This window comes from Myotis yumanensis, unplaced genomic scaffold, assembly GCF_028538775.1.
Source record: "Myotis yumanensis isolate MYYU_CA2020_CCGP unplaced genomic scaffold, mMyoYum1.0.hap1 SCAF_3, whole genome shotgun sequence".
In the NCBI taxonomy this organism is placed as follows: Eukaryota; Metazoa; Chordata; class Mammalia; order Chiroptera; family Vespertilionidae; genus Myotis; species Myotis yumanensis.
In genome coordinates this window covers 212,279,315-212,296,593 of record NW_027223754.1, presented here as the reverse complement: position 1 = coordinate 212,296,593, position 17,279 = coordinate 212,279,315, and the positions used below count along the sequence as shown (strand labels likewise).

The following is a 17,279-nucleotide window of genomic DNA, read 5'->3' as shown; positions in this document are numbered from 1 at the left end:
CTGCTGGACCCAGTCTACCTCTTCAAATAGGAACCCATCCAGAAACGCCCTCCCGGGCCCAGGAACAACGTTTAGCCAGATATCTGGGCACCTGTGTCCCGGTCAAGTTGACCTGTGAAATGAGGAGAGGAAGGGTTTGGCTTCTCCTCTGCGTGAGCTGGGAGCCTCTGAGGCAGGTTTTCACAGGGTGTGGGCAGCAGCGAGTTACAGGCGGCTGCGTCAAGTTGCATGGAGAGTGGATGGAGGGGCTGCTGCGTGGAGAGTGGATGGAGGGGCTGCCGTGAGGAGCCGGGTGAGAATCCTGCTGGCTTGGCCCACGGAGGCCAACGCGGTAGCAGGAAGTGCAGGGTTTATGGGTTTATCTGAAGGGATGGGGGCAACGGGATTTGCTAACAGATCTGGTGTGGGGTGTGAGGGAGAGAGAGGGGCCCCAGTTGCTCTGGGACTCCCCTGTGAGCCCCTGGCAGGAGGGAGTGGCACTTGCTGAGGTCCGGAAAACTGCGGGAAAAGCGGGTCTGGGGAGAACAGTCTGGGTTGTAGTTTGGGGCGTGTCCAGTTTGGGGATGTCCAGTAGGGGACGTCAGGTAGACAGGACAGAGCCTGGAGCCCAGGTGGGAGCTTGAGACCCGAGAGCCTCAGTGTGCAGTGCTTAGATCCTGGGGACGAGATGACGGCCTCAGGAGAGAGGCTGGAGCGTCCCGGACACAGGAGGAGTGAGCAGCCGGGCCAGTTCTGCCAAAAGGAGGACCGAGAAAATGGCCACTGGATGCAGCGACACGGAGGCCTTTGGGACCGTGCAGCACAGCTGGGACAGAGGCCCCTCTGGGGAGGCTAGGGGGCAGTGGGGGAGCGGAATTGCGCAGCTCCCTCTGCTTTAGTAGGTTCTCCAACAGTAAGTTTCATTGGTTTTCAAGAAGAACCAGACACTGGATTTATATCTTCCTTCCTTTTACTGTTTTTACCTTCATTTCCGTCTTAACTTATAATTTTGCTCGTTGATGCCTTCTTTGGGTTTATCTTGCCTTTCTTTTCAAACTCTTGGAGTGGGCTGGCTAATTCCTGTTTCCTTGTTTATTGATAGCGATGTTTAAAGCTGTCGATTTTCCTCTGAGCATTGCCTTGGCTGCATCCCCCAAGTTCTGAACCCTAATGCTTTTATTTTTATAATTGTCTAGATAGCCTTGATTTTTTTTTTCTTTCTTTCTTTCTTTCTTTCTTTCTTTCTTTTTTTTTTTTTTTTTTGCTCTCTCTTTGACTCAAGCGTTAGTTTTAAAGAGTTTTTAAACTGAGTGGTAGAGTTTTTTGGTTTGTGGTTTTGTTATTAGATATTTTCAAAATTGTGATCAGAGAATGTTGGCTTTTTGGAATTTACTTTCTTTTTGGCCTAATTGTCATTTTATATGTATGCATTTTTAAGGGTATTTGAACAGAAGGTAGATTCTGTCTCTCTCTCTCTCTCTCTCTCTCTCTCCCTCTCTCCCTCTCTCTCTCACACACACACACACACACACACACACACACACCCATCATTAATTTGACTATTTGGCTCCATATATCCTTACGCATGTTTTTGCCACCTTTATCTGTAATGGACTGAGAAAGGTGGATTAAAATGCACAGATACTAGGATATTCTGTCTTTTTATTTCTGCGTTTCCATTAGTGCTTGCTTCATGGCCGTTGAGGCTATGTTACTTGGTACGCAGACACTCATTACTTTAGATCCTTGATCCCCGCACAGCGCCCCCTTTTTTCCTCATCAGCATTTGTTGCCCTGACTTCAGCTTTCTCTACTGCTCAGATGAAGACCCCCAGCTTCTCGTGGTTGCATTTGTTTGTTATGTTCCTGCCCATCCTTCTCCCCCCCGCCCCGCCCCCGCCCCCAACGGTGTTTCTCAGTTGTTTATTTACCAAGAGAAACTATTCCTCGGCTCAAATATTCAGGAACACGGGTCAGTGACAAACGTCCATGGAATTCAACCCAAAGACATTCTTTTTTTAAAAAATATATTTTATTGATGTTTTACAGAGAGGAAGGGAGAGGGATAGAGAGCTAGAAACATCGATCAGCTGCCTCCTGCACGCCCCCCACTGGGGATGTGCCCGCAACCCAGGCACATGCCCTTGACTGGAATCGAACCTGGGACCCTTCAGTCCGCAGGCCGACGCTCTATCCACTGAGCCAAACCGGTTAGGGCCCAAAGACATTCTTAACATCCCAAGGTCACTCTGCCCTCGGAGAGAGCCCCCCCTCCTCGGCGCCTCAACCTCCATGGGATCTACTCGCTGTGGATCCTGCGACACCTCCTCTCGAGGCTCAGCCACAGCAGACGAGAGGCAGCTGCAACCCCCGGGACATGACGATGGCCCCAACCACACGCAATCCGGATGGAGGACTGGGCAGCCCCATTTTTTAAATTTCATAAAATACATAACATAAGTTTACCATTGAGCCGTTCGCGTGCACTGTTCAGTGGCCTTCAGCCCGTGCACTTGTGGCGCAGCCATCGCCAGAACTCCCTGTCCTCTGGCCATTCTTTTAGAGCAGTGGTTCTCAACCTTGGCTGCACATTAGAATCACCTGGGAATCTTGTTAAAATCCTGATTTCTGGGCCTCATCATCAGTAACAAGGAAACAGAATTTCCGGAGGTTGAGGCCCAGAAATCAGGATTTTAACAAGATTCCCAGGTGATTCTAACGTGCAGCCAAGGTTGAGAACCACTGTTTCAGAGCAAACCTTTCGGAATCCTTCTACCTTCCCTGGGTTTTGTTTGGAATCTGGTCTAAGAGTCTTTTTTTTTTTTTTCCTTCAGCCAGTGTGTGTGGCTCATTCCCATTCCCCGAGATGGCAGGCACAGTTGGTCTCGGCTCTGTCACCATAGTTTTGATACGCTTTCTGCTTTTATAGTTTTTGTGGGGGTTGTCAATTTTCACCATATGGTCTCTGTTTTCTTTTTTATGTATATGTCTTCTGACAATATGGAAAGCTGTGTTTTTATCCCCTGGATATCTTCATAATTATACTGTGATATTCTGCCCTTAATCATCTATTTCTAGACAATGTTTATTTTCTCCCTATTATGAACAGCGTCCAGATAAAGATATTCTACTTTCCCTTTCTTCCTCCAAATGGTATTAGTTGATTATATTATTTTCCTACTTGCCTTTGTACCTCTAATGTTACTTACACATCTAAAGGATGCTTTAGGCCCAGCCAGTGTGGCTCAGTGGTTGAGCATTGAGCTATGAACCAGGAGGTCATGGTTTGATTCCTGGTCAGGGCACATGTCTGGGTTGTGGGCTGGCTCGCCAGTAGGGGGCGTGCAGGAGGCAACTGATGAATGATTCTCATCATTGAGGTTTCTATCTCTCTCTCCCTCTCCCTTCCTCTCTGAAAGCAATAAAAATATATTTAAATGAGTCTTTAGACCCCCAACTATAAATGAATAAGACATAGTTTATCTCTCCTTCTCGCCTCTACATTTCTTATTTATATCAGTTCTCTGTTTTCTCTTTCATTCTTTTCCGTCACAGTCACAGCCCTTACGTTGGATTCAGACATAGATTCTTCCTGCGGGTGCTCTTGCCAGAGTTACTCCCTCTACCCTAAGTCTGTTCTCTAGCAGTTATATAAGAAGGGACCATGGGAACTATAATTCACAAATATTGTTCAAAAAGTTTTTCTGTTGACTTTATACGTAAAGGATGGTTCATCTGGGCTTTAGCTTCTGCGTTCATTCATTCATCCATCCATTAAATATTGATTAAGCCTCTACTAGATGCCAGTTACTGTTCTAAACCCTGGCAACACAAAAATAACACAGCACACAGACACCTTGGACTCCCTGTGGCTGGTAAGGGAGGGGTGAGCAGTCCCCTAGGCCCGTCAGTAAAGCAGCAGGCGTGCTGGACAGACGTGCTGGGAGGAGGAGAAGGAGAAAGCCGGGGGCACTGGGACCGGCTGCGCTCTGTGCAGCAGAGGGGAGGCTCCCTGGAATCTTCTCCCCTGCGTTGTGCACAGAGTTGGGGGTTGGCTCAGCCCCGTGAAGTAGGACTCACTCCAGAAAGATGGGCTGCGTGGCCTGTCGGAGCCCCTCCCTCCGCCTCCCCCTTGCGGATAGCGTGCACTGGTGCTCGGAGCAAGACGGGTCATCGGTGAAGAGCTTGAGTAAGATGCAAGTGGCCCTCCCCGGCCAGGGCGGCTCGGTGGGCGGGACGACGTCCTGTGCACCAGAAGGTGCCAGTTCAACCCCCAGTCAGGGCACATGGCCGGGCGGCCGCCCGATCCCCCGTAGCGAGTGTGCAGGAGGCAGCCGATCAATGCTTCGCTCTCATATCAGTGTTTCTCCCTCTCCCTTCCTCTCTCTCTAAAAATTAATAAGAAATTCTTTTTTAAAAAAGAAAACATATGCAAGTAGCCGCAAACCAGCTGCCCTGGTGTGGAGCTGGGGGGCCCGTGGGCACCACCGGAACCAGGCGTCTCCCTGCTTTCAGGTCCACTTGCGTTAGTGAGGGCCCCTCATTCTCCTGCTCGTCTAGGTTAGTGTCCCCTTCCCAGGAGACTTCCACTTACATGGCATTGGCCAGGCTGGGTCACGTGATCACCCCTATCTGCAAGGGAGTCTGGGAAGGTGAGTGTTCTCGACTGGGTAGTTGCCCCACATGGATATAAGACGGGGAATTCGCAGTGCCTCCCGCAGATGGAGTCTGTGCTCCTGTTCCTCGCTGCCCGGGTGTGGAGGTCATTTTGACGGGGAGAAAGGACTAAAGCCGCTCAGCTCTGCCAATCAAAGCTGTAATTGCCCGTCCCTGTGCCAGGAGTCCCTGGCTGCCTCTCCATGACTTCGTGTGATGTGGTCCTATCCAGTGGCGTGATTGCACGATTCATAATGGTTGTTACTATAATTCTGAATGATATCAGGATCTGTCCTTAATAATTTTTAGTTTGTTACAGCAAAGGTGACCATGTAGCTTATCATCAGAATCAGAAAACTGTTGCGTGTGAAAGGGGAGCAATATTAAAAATTATTTTAATATACAACAGCCGCTAACTGGGACTGTCCCAAGCCAGGACGTATTGTTGAGGTAGATGAACACTGTTGGCGTTGTAAGTTGGCCTGAAGTCTCACAGATTGAAAATGTCTCTGCTCTCTAATCTAATCATTAGCCTGTTGATTCCTTGGATTTTCTATGTGTATTACTTGCAAATAGTTGGTTTTGGGAATCTCTGACATGCTATGCTTTTTTCTTGTCTTATTGCATGGGACAGGGTTGCTAGTACTATATGGAACCACTAGAGGCCTGGTGCACAAATTCGTACATGGGTGGGATCCGGCCAGCCTGCCCCTGATTGGGATGGGGGGGGGCAATCGGGGGTGGGGAAGGGGCAACGGGTGGTTGGCCAGCCAGCCCCTCCCCCTGGTTGAACTCCCGGTAGAGGGGACAATTTGCATATTAGCATTTTATTACATAGGATCCTCAACAGGCTTGCTTGTCTTGCTTCCAGTCTTTAAGTCAAACATTTCTCAATTCCCGGAAGACAAAGGCAGGACACGGGCTTAGAGAAAAACTGGCTCCTCCTGGCACTGAGGCCTGAGAGAAAGGTCCCCAGTGTGTCCCCATGGAGGAGGCACCCCTGACACTTTGTTTCCTTCTGCTCCCCCAGAAAACCCTTTCGCCGTGCCTCAGGACTGGGAGCTGAGACCGAAGTGCCCGGCGCAGCCTCCACGGAGAACAACTTCCACAGAGACGCCAGGGAGGGCGGAGGCGGCCGCGGCAGTGGCAGAGGAGAGAGGACCGCCTGTACCCCGCACCTGCTCTGCAGACTTCTAGGACTAGGAGCAAACTCAGGAGTGGGGGTCCTGGGGTGCGGGGAGGGGGTTCTGAGCCACCCGTCCACAAGCAATAGTCCCATTTTGGGCTGGTGGCTTCTGAGAGGTGATGCCACCGTGGACTCGAGATGACCAGCGCAGAGCTGCCCTGGCCAACTCCGGCCGGAAGGATGGAGGCCTGTGCGCCATGTCCACGGTCCCCTCGCCTCCGTTCCCTCAATAGCGGCTCGTGGGCCTGTGCCTGTCAGAATACTGAGTGTGTGCGCGTGTGTGTGTGCGTGTGTGCGCATGTGTGACTTGGGTGTTCTTTTTGTTTGTTTGGTTTTTACTGGGTCCCTCCACATCCTCGGGTGGGCACGTGCCGCCATGTGGGGGGGTCCTCGCCGGCACCCGGGTCCCAGGGTTTTGCTGCAACTGGCAGCTGTGAGCCGGGCGGCGTCGGCAAGCTCAGGGCCCGGCCCTGCTGTGTCTTGGGGGGACGCCGGGACTTGAACCCTCCAGGGAGGGTTCATTGTCACAGGAGTCGGTCCCATAACAACAGTGACAACAAGGGACGTGTCTCCGACTGTCCGAGGGGCAGGCACCAGGTCGGGTGTGTGCACAGCTTCTCCCTCCACCCGTGAGGGAGTGCAGGGAGCCGCCTGCAGAAACCGCTCCGGGCAAGGAGGGTGCCAGGGTCACACACACAGTGAAGGGGCCAGCCCCTCGGTTTGATGTCGGGGGTGTAGGAACCCAGAGTCCAAGCTTCCAGCCCAGAGCACCCCCAGCATAGTCCAGGGACACCTCCCGGTCGCTTCCCAGTGGACGGGCCACCCCCCAAGTTCTCTACCACCATGGCCCAGACCCCGGTTCACGCAGCACGCTCTGTGAGCACCTGCTGTGCCAGGCCCACGCTGGGCGGTGCTGGGGCGAGAGAGGAGTCCGGCGGTCCTCGCCCCTGCCCCGGGGAGCTGTCACCGGGAGACGGCGGGGGGTTGGGGGGGAGACAGACACACAGCTCTTTTCCAGACGGGGTGGCGAGCAGTATGGAAACCCAGAGGGGAAGGTTCTAGAAACCCTTCCATTTTCAGGTGGGACTGTCACACAGTCCTGGATGCCCATAACATTTACCCACAGAGCCCACCACGGCCACTGCCCACCTGTGCCCCGGGCACACAGGCAGGTGTCACCCGGGAAGGATCACGTCAGCCCCGAGGGCCACGCTGCCAGTGTAGACACACTCGCCCACGGGTGTCAGGGATGCTGACATCGCCCCCGGGGCCTGCTCAGTCAACCGCGTTCCCCTCGATCGCGTGTCCTCGCTCAGCCAGACCCAGTGTTCCCGCACCAGACTGCCCGTCACACAGCGTGAGCGGGCGGGGCCCTGCCAGCCGGGCAGAGGGGACAGAGCAGAAGAAGGACCACGCGGCGGGGGGGGGGGGGGAGCCGCTGTGCCGGGAATCCTGTCACAATACGTGCGTGGGGGCCGCGTGGAGCCGGGGCCACTGGGAAGGCCTTTCTAAGCGGGTGCCAGTCAAGCCCAGGTCTGAACGCTAAGCAAGAGCCAGCCATGGGGCAGGCGACGAGCATCGCAGCCGAGGGAATCGCCAGAGCCAGGCCCTGAGGCAGCAGCAGGCTCCGGTTCAGGGAATCGGAAGAAATCTGGGGGCTGGGCCCCGCGGGAGTGCGGGGCGGTGAGGGTGAGGGTGCAGGTGAGGGTGAGGGTGAGGGTGAGGGTGAGGGTGCGAGAGCCCAGGCCGGTTTGCTGCGCCTCAGCCCCATGCAGGGACGAAGCAGAAAGAACTTGCCGGGTGCAAAGTGTTTAACCTATAGCCTGGCTTTTCAGCCCCTCAACAGCCCCATGGAGAAGGGACTCTCCCCATCTTATGGACTAGGAAGCTGAGGCTCAGGGGGTCACGTGGCTTGCCCAAGGTCCCACGGGCAGGCTGTGGCAGACCCAGGCCGTGGCTCCAGCCCCGTCTCCTCCAGCCTGTGGCGCCAGGGCCCAGGTGGACCACTCAGCGGAGGCAAAGTGGGGGAACCTGCGCTTGGGGTCTTGACTTAGGGGTGGGCACGGCTTCCTTTCCCTCGGATGCCAGTCATGCCAGGACATGGGCCGGGCCTTGTCCAGGTGGAGAAGCGATGGCTGGGGGAGGGGCGTGCTCAGCAGCCATTCAGCCCAGCTGGATCAGCCCCCACCTGCATCCCTTGTGCGGAGCCTTGGACAGCAGAGGAACCTATCCCCGGGGCTCAGGGGAGGAGGGCACAGGACCCACATCCTGACATCGGCTCTGTGTTAAGAGCAGTGTGACCCCGGGCACGTCCCGTGCCCTCTCTGCCCTCCGTCTCCCTGTGGGTAAGAGGACGGATGGAGCCAGACCAGGCACGCAGGGGGCTGGCATGGTTAGCTTCCTGTGGTTCTGGGTGAGGCTCACGCAGCTGCTCATGCCCTTTCTCTGCCAAAAAGGAGCTGCTGGCCTTGCCTCCCTGCCCGGAGGCCTGGAGCCAGAGGTCACTGTCCCGTGGACCCGCTGGGGCTGGAGTCCCGGCTCTGCAGCCCGAGATTGACAGCCTGCAGGAGGCGGGACAGACCCCGGGCAGCTGGAGGTACAGGCGCAGCCCCGCCCCGTCCCCGCGGTGGCCTTGGGCAGGCCCCCTCTCTCTGAGCCTCAGTTTCTCACCTGGCAAGTGTGCGGGGCGGGGCGCGGGGGGAAGGCCACAGCTCTCGCTGCCACGTGCTGAGGTGAGGGGGTGAGGGCCGTGTGGGGGGGTGAGGACAGTGTGTGGGGGGTGAGGGCAGTGTCGGGGGGGGGTGAGGAGCCGTGGAGAAGGTCGCTCAGGCCCCGCAGCTGTCGAGGGTTCCCCCAAACCCTGTGGGACCCCGGTCATCCCCACAAAAACCTGTCCCCATCCTACTGTGGCGGGCGGACATGCCCGTTAGCAGGGTCCTGAGGAGACGGTGCGGGGTAGTGACAAGTTGGAGAAGAGATGGCGAGGGCTAGCGGTTTTCAGCGACTCCAGACCTGACTGTTCAAGTTGCCTCTGTTTCCTTCTTATGTGAGCTTCTGGCCGTCAGCACGTCATCTGTGAAAGTAACAACAATGATGACACAGAAGGAAAAAAGCAGAGGACGGACACCCGCCCAGGAGCGGGTCCCCGGCTTTGTGTGACTCCCGTGTCCGCAAGCACTTCTCCCGCGGGAGCCGTCAGTCCCGAGCGCCCTGCTTCCCTCGCGTCCGGATCGGGGGTCTCTGTGTGCGCTCTGCACGCGGGCCTCGCCCTCCCCTCGCTCTGAGCTCGGGCTGCCCCCCGCAGCCGGGCCCCGGGACATGCCTGAGCTCCGGCCGCTCAGAGCTGAGCAGGACCAATATGAAACAGGCCTTAACTGAAAACACACACATGCACACGCACACGTGCGCGCACACACACACGGGCGCTGTGCACACACACACGCATGCACGGGTCACACTCTCGATTCTGCAGGTAGATCCCGTCTCCCTCTCGGTCTCTGTTGCTTTAGGAAAACAGCAGGCGGGCAGCTAGCGGGCCGGGTGGCATTTCCTCTCACCATACGGACAGCTCTGCAGGCCATTGTGGGCCCCAGGACCGGGAAGGAGGACTTGGGGGGGTTGGGGGAACGTGGCCAGAAATGGAGGTGCAGACTCTGCTGAGATGCTTGCGGCTCCCCAGCAGGTCCAAGCTCCACGTAGGTCCCTTCAGGCATGAGGCTGTGGGGGTGGCCGTGCCCAGCACTGTCCCCGATTCCCTCAGCAGAACCCACAAACCCCCGTCCATGCCAGGAAGGTGTCCCGGCCCCTGGCCCAGTGCCTCCCCGTCCCCATGTCTACAGGAATTTGTGCCGTAAGACATGCTCCCCAGGGCCACAGACTTAAAAACCGTGTTTGGCTTTTGTTAATGTTTTTCAACCCGGCTGGCTGGTCCCGAGGTAGGAAGGGAGCCCTGGGCGCCTGCAGGGTGGCGTGGCGAGGACTCAGCACGAGCCCCACGCGGAGGTCGGGGCATTGCCTGTGGGCTGAGAGGCAGCCAGGTCATCGCTGAGCCACCTCTGGGCCCTCACCCGCCACGCCCGTCGGGTTGGAATAGTGGCGGCGACTCCCGGGGGTTCTTGGTCTGACTGCTCACCTGGCGGGCGTCAGAGGGGGTCTGCCTGGTCCCACGGACATCTGAAAGGTCAGGGGCAGCCAAGCCCCAGGGAGGGGGTGGCACTGTGGCCACTGCCATCTGCAGCCCTGGAACGTCACCAGGCGGGGTGATGCCTGTGCCCCACAGACAGCAGATGCTGACCACCTCCTGCAGCCACGCAGGCTCCCAGCCCCTCCTCAGCGCAGGTGCCGGTGACAGGATGTTCGAAACTCGGGGTCAGAGCCTGAACACTCACACGCTGGAGGGCCGCCAGGGGAGATGCCAGGTCCCGGAAACCATGGTTCACCCGCATTCCTTCATCCGTTCAACAGGCCCCTGCCCCACCCGCCCCAGCGCTCACTGCTCACCGGGAGCAGGTCCTGCCTTAGGCGGAGGCATCAGGACACACCCTGTCAGGGTGAGGCTGGGGTCACCTGTGCCGGGACTAGCTGTGCCTAGGGGTTAGGAATGCTTAGATTCACACAGCGAGCAGGGAGCACTTACCTCGCTGTCCACGGGAGTGACCTTGGAGGTGTCCTCGTACCCCCCCCCCCCCCGCCCCCGGTCTCTAGTCCAACACCCTGCCAGGCGGCTGGTGCTAGAATGATGCGTGTGAGTGAGTGGCTGTGGCCATTAGTCCACGTACCTAAAACTCCTATCTTCACGTCAGAGCCCGGCCCCATTTGCCCTCGACAGACTGAAATCCAGGGTTTCGGTGCCCGCCTCGGGGCACCATTCCCAGGCTGTCGCATCAGTGGGCTGGGCTCCCCCCGCACCGTTTCTGTAGGCGGTGCCGGGAGCAGTGGCTCCTGGGCTTGTGCAGTGAGGGGCCCACCCCCCCCCGACCGCCCCCCGACCGCCCCCTCAATGCACGGGATCCAGACGCACCGAGGCAGGCTGGCCCGAGCGCGTGGTGGAAAGTCACAGGTTGTGCGGCTGCCGCAGGCACGCAGTGTGGCCACGCTGGGACCAAACCGGCGGCTCGAGAGGACCCCTTCTCGGAGCCGCACCTGTTTCTCACGTGCGGTTTCCCCCCGTCCTTTCCCCGTTTTCTGTGTCGGAGCTGGTGGGAGCCGCGCCGTCAAGCAAACGAAGGGGCAGGGCCTGGGGCTGTGCAATAACTCAGTGGGGACCCCGAGGGGGGCTCGGTCACCCGAGCAAGGCAGGACCTCCAGGGTCAGCGGGACAGGGGCCCGCGGCTCCGGGTGGGGCAGACACGTTCCTCTCCCCCCTGAACCCCGGCTCCACGTGAACAGGCAGGGGGGCTCTGAGAGTCCATAACCGGGAAAACCAAAAACCAATACTATTCCTGATACTATTACCAATACTCTGATGTACCACTATGCCGTGTTTTACACTGACCGCTGTTGCACTGCTTTTGTCTTTCTATACAGTAGTTTTTATAAAATGTCCTTCGGTTTTAATAAAGGAGTGTTATGTCCGCTGGGCCCCGCTTGGACATTTGCTCTCCTGGTGCCGCACGCGCTCCGGGCAGGGAACCTGCGCCCTGTTCTCGGTCACTGTCGGGGAGGGGAGGGCACGTCGCCATCCCACGCGGGCCTCGCCCTGGGGCTGGTGCGGGTGAGCCCTCCCCCAGGGGGCGGGGGCGGGTATACTAGTATTTCAGGAGTTGGCTCAGAACATGGCTGGGTGCCAACTCCAGCCGGTGAGGTTGCAGGGAGGACCGGGCCCCCAGCATCCAAGGGGAACAAGCATTGGGCAAATGGGGTCTTGTGCCTCCAAGAACTGCCACCCACCGGGCCTTCGTCGGGTCCACATGGGGCCCACTTGCTCCCCAGGCCTCAGCCTCCAACAGTTCGGCCCGAGCTGTCACTCCAACAGCAAAGGGGCCAGGCCCAGTTCCCTGCAGTTTCAGCATCACATGCTGTTCACAGCTCTCCTCCCTCCCAGTGGACTCGAGCCCCCCCTGATGGCCTAGTGGGTGGCGGGGGGGGGGGGGCTCAACCACGGAGTCACACCGGCCGGGCAATGCTCATGTTTCTTCAGTCCAGACAACCGACAAAACCAGGTCCCTGGTCGTCATGTGTGCCAGTGTTCGTGGCGTGGACACTCTAGCCACGGCCACCTGCCCCGGGACGTGTGTGTGACACTCCGGTCACAGACCCTGGAGGAGATGCGGAGGCCATTGCACAGCACGTTGGGGGGCGCCTTACCCCGTTTTTAATGCACTTAGTTACCTGTTTATAGGATTTCAGTCTTCACGGCTGCATTTCGTAACTGGCTCACAAAATTAACACAGGCTGTCACAACCCCATGCACGCTGCCTCCAGCAGGCCCCTGGGAACAGACGGCCAGCGGGAAATGCCGCTGTGGGAATATATGCAGCCATTCAGAAGAATGAATTGGAGCTCTGCAGGGGATCTGGAGGGATTGTCAAATCAGAAACGCACAGCATAGGCAAGAGAATATAGTTTTGATCTCATTTTTATGACATAATGGCCCCTCCCCCAACAAAACCTCTCTGTGTACAGTAATCCACCGTCTCATGAATGTTCAGAACAATCAGGTGACATGATCTGGGGGTGTAGGGTGTGTGTGTGGGAAGGAGAAAAGATAGACAAGCAAAAGAGGAAAACGGAACACAAGAACGCCAACAGCCCCTATGCGAACACAGTCTGTCATTCGTGTACACGTCTGTGCCTGTGTATCTTCATGTCATTAGAATATATTTTAAATATACTTTTATTGATTTCAGAGAGGAAGGGAGAGGGAGAGATAGAAACATCCATGATGAGAGATAATCATGGATCGGCTGCCTCCTGCATGACCCACACTGGGGATTGAGCCCACAACCCGGGCATGTGCCCTGACCGGGAATCAAACCCTGACTCCTGATTCATACATAGGCCAGCGCTCAACCACTGAGCCACACCAGCCAGGCTAAAATACATTTTAAAGCAAGTCCTCAGTTGGACAGTTGTTTAGGTTACTTATTGTTGTATAACAAACCACCCCCAAAACTTAGCAGCTTAGAACAGCCGCAGCTAAGAGAATTCTGTGGGGTGACCGTCTGGGTTCTCCACTTCACGGGGTGTGGGCGGGGCACTGGGATGGCTGGGGGTTCGCATGACCTGCCTCACACGGCTGGCGGTTGATGCTGGCGACGAGCTGGGAGCTCAGCGGGGCTCTGGGGTGGGGACCTCGGTTCTCCCCCGAGTGGGCCTCTCCACAGAGTTGCTTGGGTTTCCTCACAGCATGGCCACTGGGGTGAGCAAGGGGGTGGGCAGAGGGGGTGATAGGAGAGGAGGTACAAGAGTCAAATTGTAATGGGCCTTGTAGACCCCGGTAGGACCGTGGCTGGTATTCCGGAGAAGCGTGGGAGCCTTTGCAAGGTTTTGAGCAGAGGAGCCACGGAACCTGGCTTGGTGTTACTAAAGGCTCATGCTGGTGGCTGTGCGGAGAACAGACTTTAGGGCAAGGATGAAGGGGCTTCTTCCCCGGCAGAAGCGGTGGGGCGGGGGGCGGGAGTGGGGATGAGACGACGTTGGAGTCTGGAATCATTTTGCAGGTAGAGCCGACTTTATTTCCTGACAGATCTGACGGGGGAGGGGGAGACAGAGGGGCACCACGGGTGAACCCAGGCCCTGGGCGGAACACGTGGAAGACCAGGCTGCGGCCAGTGGGATGGGGAGGCTTGGAGGCAGTCGGGGGCTCAGTGTGGACACAGAGCTTCAGAAGACGCAGATTTGACGCCCCAGGGGACTGTCATGGAGGTCCCTGGCTGGGAATAAGAACAGATGCCCAGGCTAGAGGTATGACGGGGGCGTCACTGGCATCTCCACAGTGTTTAAAGCCTCCAGACAGGATCACTAAGGGAGCGAGTGGTTAATGGAAGGAGACACAGAACAGATATGGGTTCTCCTTAACCCTAACCCTGATCCTGACCCTAAACCTAACCCTGACCCTAACCCTAACCCTAACCCTAGCTCTAACCCTAACCCTAACCCTAACCCTAACCCTAAACCTAACCCTGACCCTGACCCTAAAGCTAACCCTAACCCTAACCCTAACCCTAACCCTAAACCTAACCCTGACCCTGACCTTAACGCTAACCCTAAACATAACTCTAAATCTAACCCTATCACAAACCCTAAAGCTAAACATTAACCCTAACCCCTAAAGGCTAAACCATAACCCTAATACTAACCCTAACACTAATCCTGAACATGACCCAAACCCTAACTCTAGCCCTAACCCTAAACTTACCCATAATCATAACACTAGACATAACCCTAACCCTAGCTCTGAACCCTAAACCTAAGCCAAAGTCTAGCTCAAACCCTAACCCTAACCCTAGCTCTAACCCTAACCCTAGCTCTAACCCTAACCCTAACCCTAACCATAGCCCTAGCCGTAGCCCTAGCCCTAGCCCTCCAACACGTTCAAGGTCAAGGGGATAGGCAGAACCAGCGGGAGTAGGAGGCACTGGCAGATGGGCGCAGGGTCCTGGGCGCAGGTGAGGCGAGGGTGGCCAGGAGGGCTGGGCCGAGTGGCATTCTGCTGACGCCGGGAGGCCAGGCAGCTGGGCTCTGGCCGAGGACTGTGCGTTTCAGGTTGGGGGCCAGTCTTCATTCGGAGCAGTGTTAGGGAATCCATGGGGCAAAGAACTTGCTTGGGGGTCAGGAGAAGTAAAAAAATGGGGAGTTTTGCTTTTTCAAGAGGGGAAAGGGACAGGGCCAGAGGGCCAAAGAAGTGGGAGACGAAGGCTTTCGTGGCAAGGGGAGAACTACTGGACGCGCAACGCCGTGCTAAGAGCTGCCGACAGGGGAGCTGGCCGAACACCTATCCTGAGCCTGCGTGATGGGCGGGGCCAGGCGCCCAACAGGCCCCAAACAGACTGCCCCGCCCCAGCCGCCTGGGCTCTGATGGGCATCACCCACGTGCCCTGGCTCTGCCCTGCACCCCCACCTTCGAGAGGAGTGGGAGCCCCTGAGCCCCGCGCTCTGATGGGCGTGGTCTGGGGCAGCAGGCACCCTTCTAAAGGAGCACCCTGATGCTGTCAGTCACCCCTTTTCCTGAACTGCCTCAGAAAATAACCGAGCAGCTGGCAGATATTCAAGCCAAACCCCAGAGCGGGAGGGGCGGCAGCGACCTGACTGTGGGAACTTGCAGCCTGAGTGAGCAGGGATGTCTGTCTGTGGCTCCGACTGGTTTCTGAACATGACAGTGAATAAATATTGGTCTCCCTTCCGCAGCCTTTTCCATCTGGGGGTTCAACCAAGCAGGTGCTGCTGCCTCTGGTTTTCTAGAACCGGGGAGAGGGGCCCCGAGAGGGAGGGCGGCACCGGTGTGTTCAGAGGCTGCTGTTTCTTAGACGTCATTGTATTCTTATCAGAAGCAGCGAGTGCAGTGTGTGCTAAGTGAGCTGAAAGGGTTTGATGTTCATGTAACATTCTTCCTAAACACACAGCCACACATGGGGGCGGGGCAGGGGGGGGGAATGTCTTCGTCAGACCAGGTCCTGGCAGGGCAGCCCCAGTTCCTCGCCCGCACACCTGCCAGCTGTGCCCGGAGGAGGAGGAGCCCAGAGCTCCACCAGCCAGCACCTGGCCGTCTCCCTTTCTGGCTCCACTCCACCTGCCAAGTTGGCCCTGGAAGCCGTGCTGTCAAGGGAAGATGCGTTCAAAACTTTGTCTGCACCAGGAGGGGCCTGGGGCGCCCACCCCCGGGGAGCAGCCTGACTGGCCACTGTCCGCGGGGCCTGCGGGCTCCTTCTCCTGCTGGGCTGCCCGGCCTGTGCGTCTGGGCAGGACCCTCCTGTGGCCTCAGTGGCCCAGCTCCTCGGGGCCTGGCTCTGGTCTCCTAGAGGCAGCGCCTGCTCCTTGCCTCTCCGGCTCTCCAAGGCCAAGTCCGCACCTCCTGCGACTGCCAGCACGGAGCCCCGTGAAGCCCTGCCCTGTGACTTCCGGTTTGGGTCACCAAAGGCCAGCAGCTTCCTCCGGGGACACTCAGAGCCCGGTTGTCCTGCTGGGAGAAGCTCGAGGGCGCAGAGCAGCCTGGGCACCCGGCATCAGCAGGGCCAAGCCCAGCGTGGACCAGACGGATGTGTAAGCCGAGCTGCCTCAGGGGGACCCCCATTACCAGGAGGAAGCACCGACTCGGGAAGTCCAGTCCCCCCAGAAAGTCCCAGCAGACAAAGGGCCTCGTGGGGATTTGAACCCGGATGCCCCGTCTTCAACGCCAGTTCCCCCTGTGCTAGAGGCGGGGGGGGGGGGAGGGACAAGAGGGGAGGCAGGGAGTGATGGGCGTGATTCATGACTCGCTGTGCGGGACCCGGGCTGGGAAGGCTGGGAAAGGTCAGAAGAGGGAAGAGGAAGCCAAGGGGCTCCACGGGGAGGAAGTTGCAGCCCAGCAGGCGTGGCTCAGTGGTTGAGCATTGACCTAGGAACCAGGAGGTCACAGTTTGATTCCGGTCGGGGCACAGGCCCGGGTTGTGGGCTCGATCCCCAGTGTGGGGCGTGCAGGAGGCCGCGGAGCCATGATTCTCTCCCAGCACTGATGTTTCTATCTCTCTCCCTCTCCCGTCCTCTCTGAAATCAATAAAAATAAATTTAAAAAAAGAAGTTGAAGAATGTTCCAGCCCTGGGGTCCCAAGACTTGGCTTCCTGCACAGCCTCGCTTTACTCACTCTGGTTCTGGTGTTTCGGGCCCAAAGCTTCTCCGGCTTCTACACCTGGACCAGGCCCCAGGCGCTGGGCGGGCGCAGGCCCATCGTGTACCGCGCTCTGGGGACCAGCACACTCGCTCTCAGGGAAGGGCTGCGACTCGCCCAGGACCGTGCAGCTGCGAGGGGGCCCCGTGGGCTTGGAGCGCAGGCCTTCCGGCGAGGCCACACGGCTCCTGCGGCTCCAGACGGCGAGGGAAGGAGGGCCCAGCGCTACGGGTCCTCCCTTGGCCTCTGTGTTTTCAGCGGAGCTGCTGACCCGCTGGCCTTGCTCCGTGGCCGAGGGCACCGGCCAGAGGTCAGAGCAGCGAGCCCGGAGTTGAGCGCAGCCTTAACGCTGGTGTTCGGGGTGTGGGGGGGCGGGGGGGGGGTTTCAGCCCGCTGGTGGGCTCAAGTCCCTGAGAGGCTCGTGCGCAGGGCTTATGTGGAGGTAAAGCCCGCCTGTGCGTTGATGCCCTACTGGGCGCTAATGTGCCAGCTGATCTGAAACACTTGCAGACAAGTGAACGAAGTTGTGCACTGTTGGTCTGCCCGGGTCACGTGGCCGCTCTCTCTGGAAGAATCATTTCTGGAACATCCCACTGTTCCTTTCCCACCACCCAGGCCCCAGAGTCTGCTGCTCAGCTCAGCCCGGAACCCAG

General features: G+C 57.7%; 1 protein-coding gene across 2 annotated transcripts in view; it reads left to right on the top strand.

Annotated features, from left to right (window-relative positions):
• SHISAL1 (shisa like 1) overlaps window positions 1–7,509 on the top strand; it is an 89,266-nt gene extending 81,757 nt beyond the window's left edge. For both annotated transcript variants that reach the window (XM_070408024.1, XM_070408025.1), the window contains exon 5: window positions 5,666–7,509. In XM_070408024.1, coding sequence (XP_070264125.1) covers window position 5,666 — 1 coding nt within the window. In that variant the 3' untranslated portion in view covers window positions 5,667–7,509. The remainder of the gene's footprint in view (window positions 1–5,665) is intronic.
• Window positions 7,510–17,279: the final 9,770 nt, after the last annotated feature.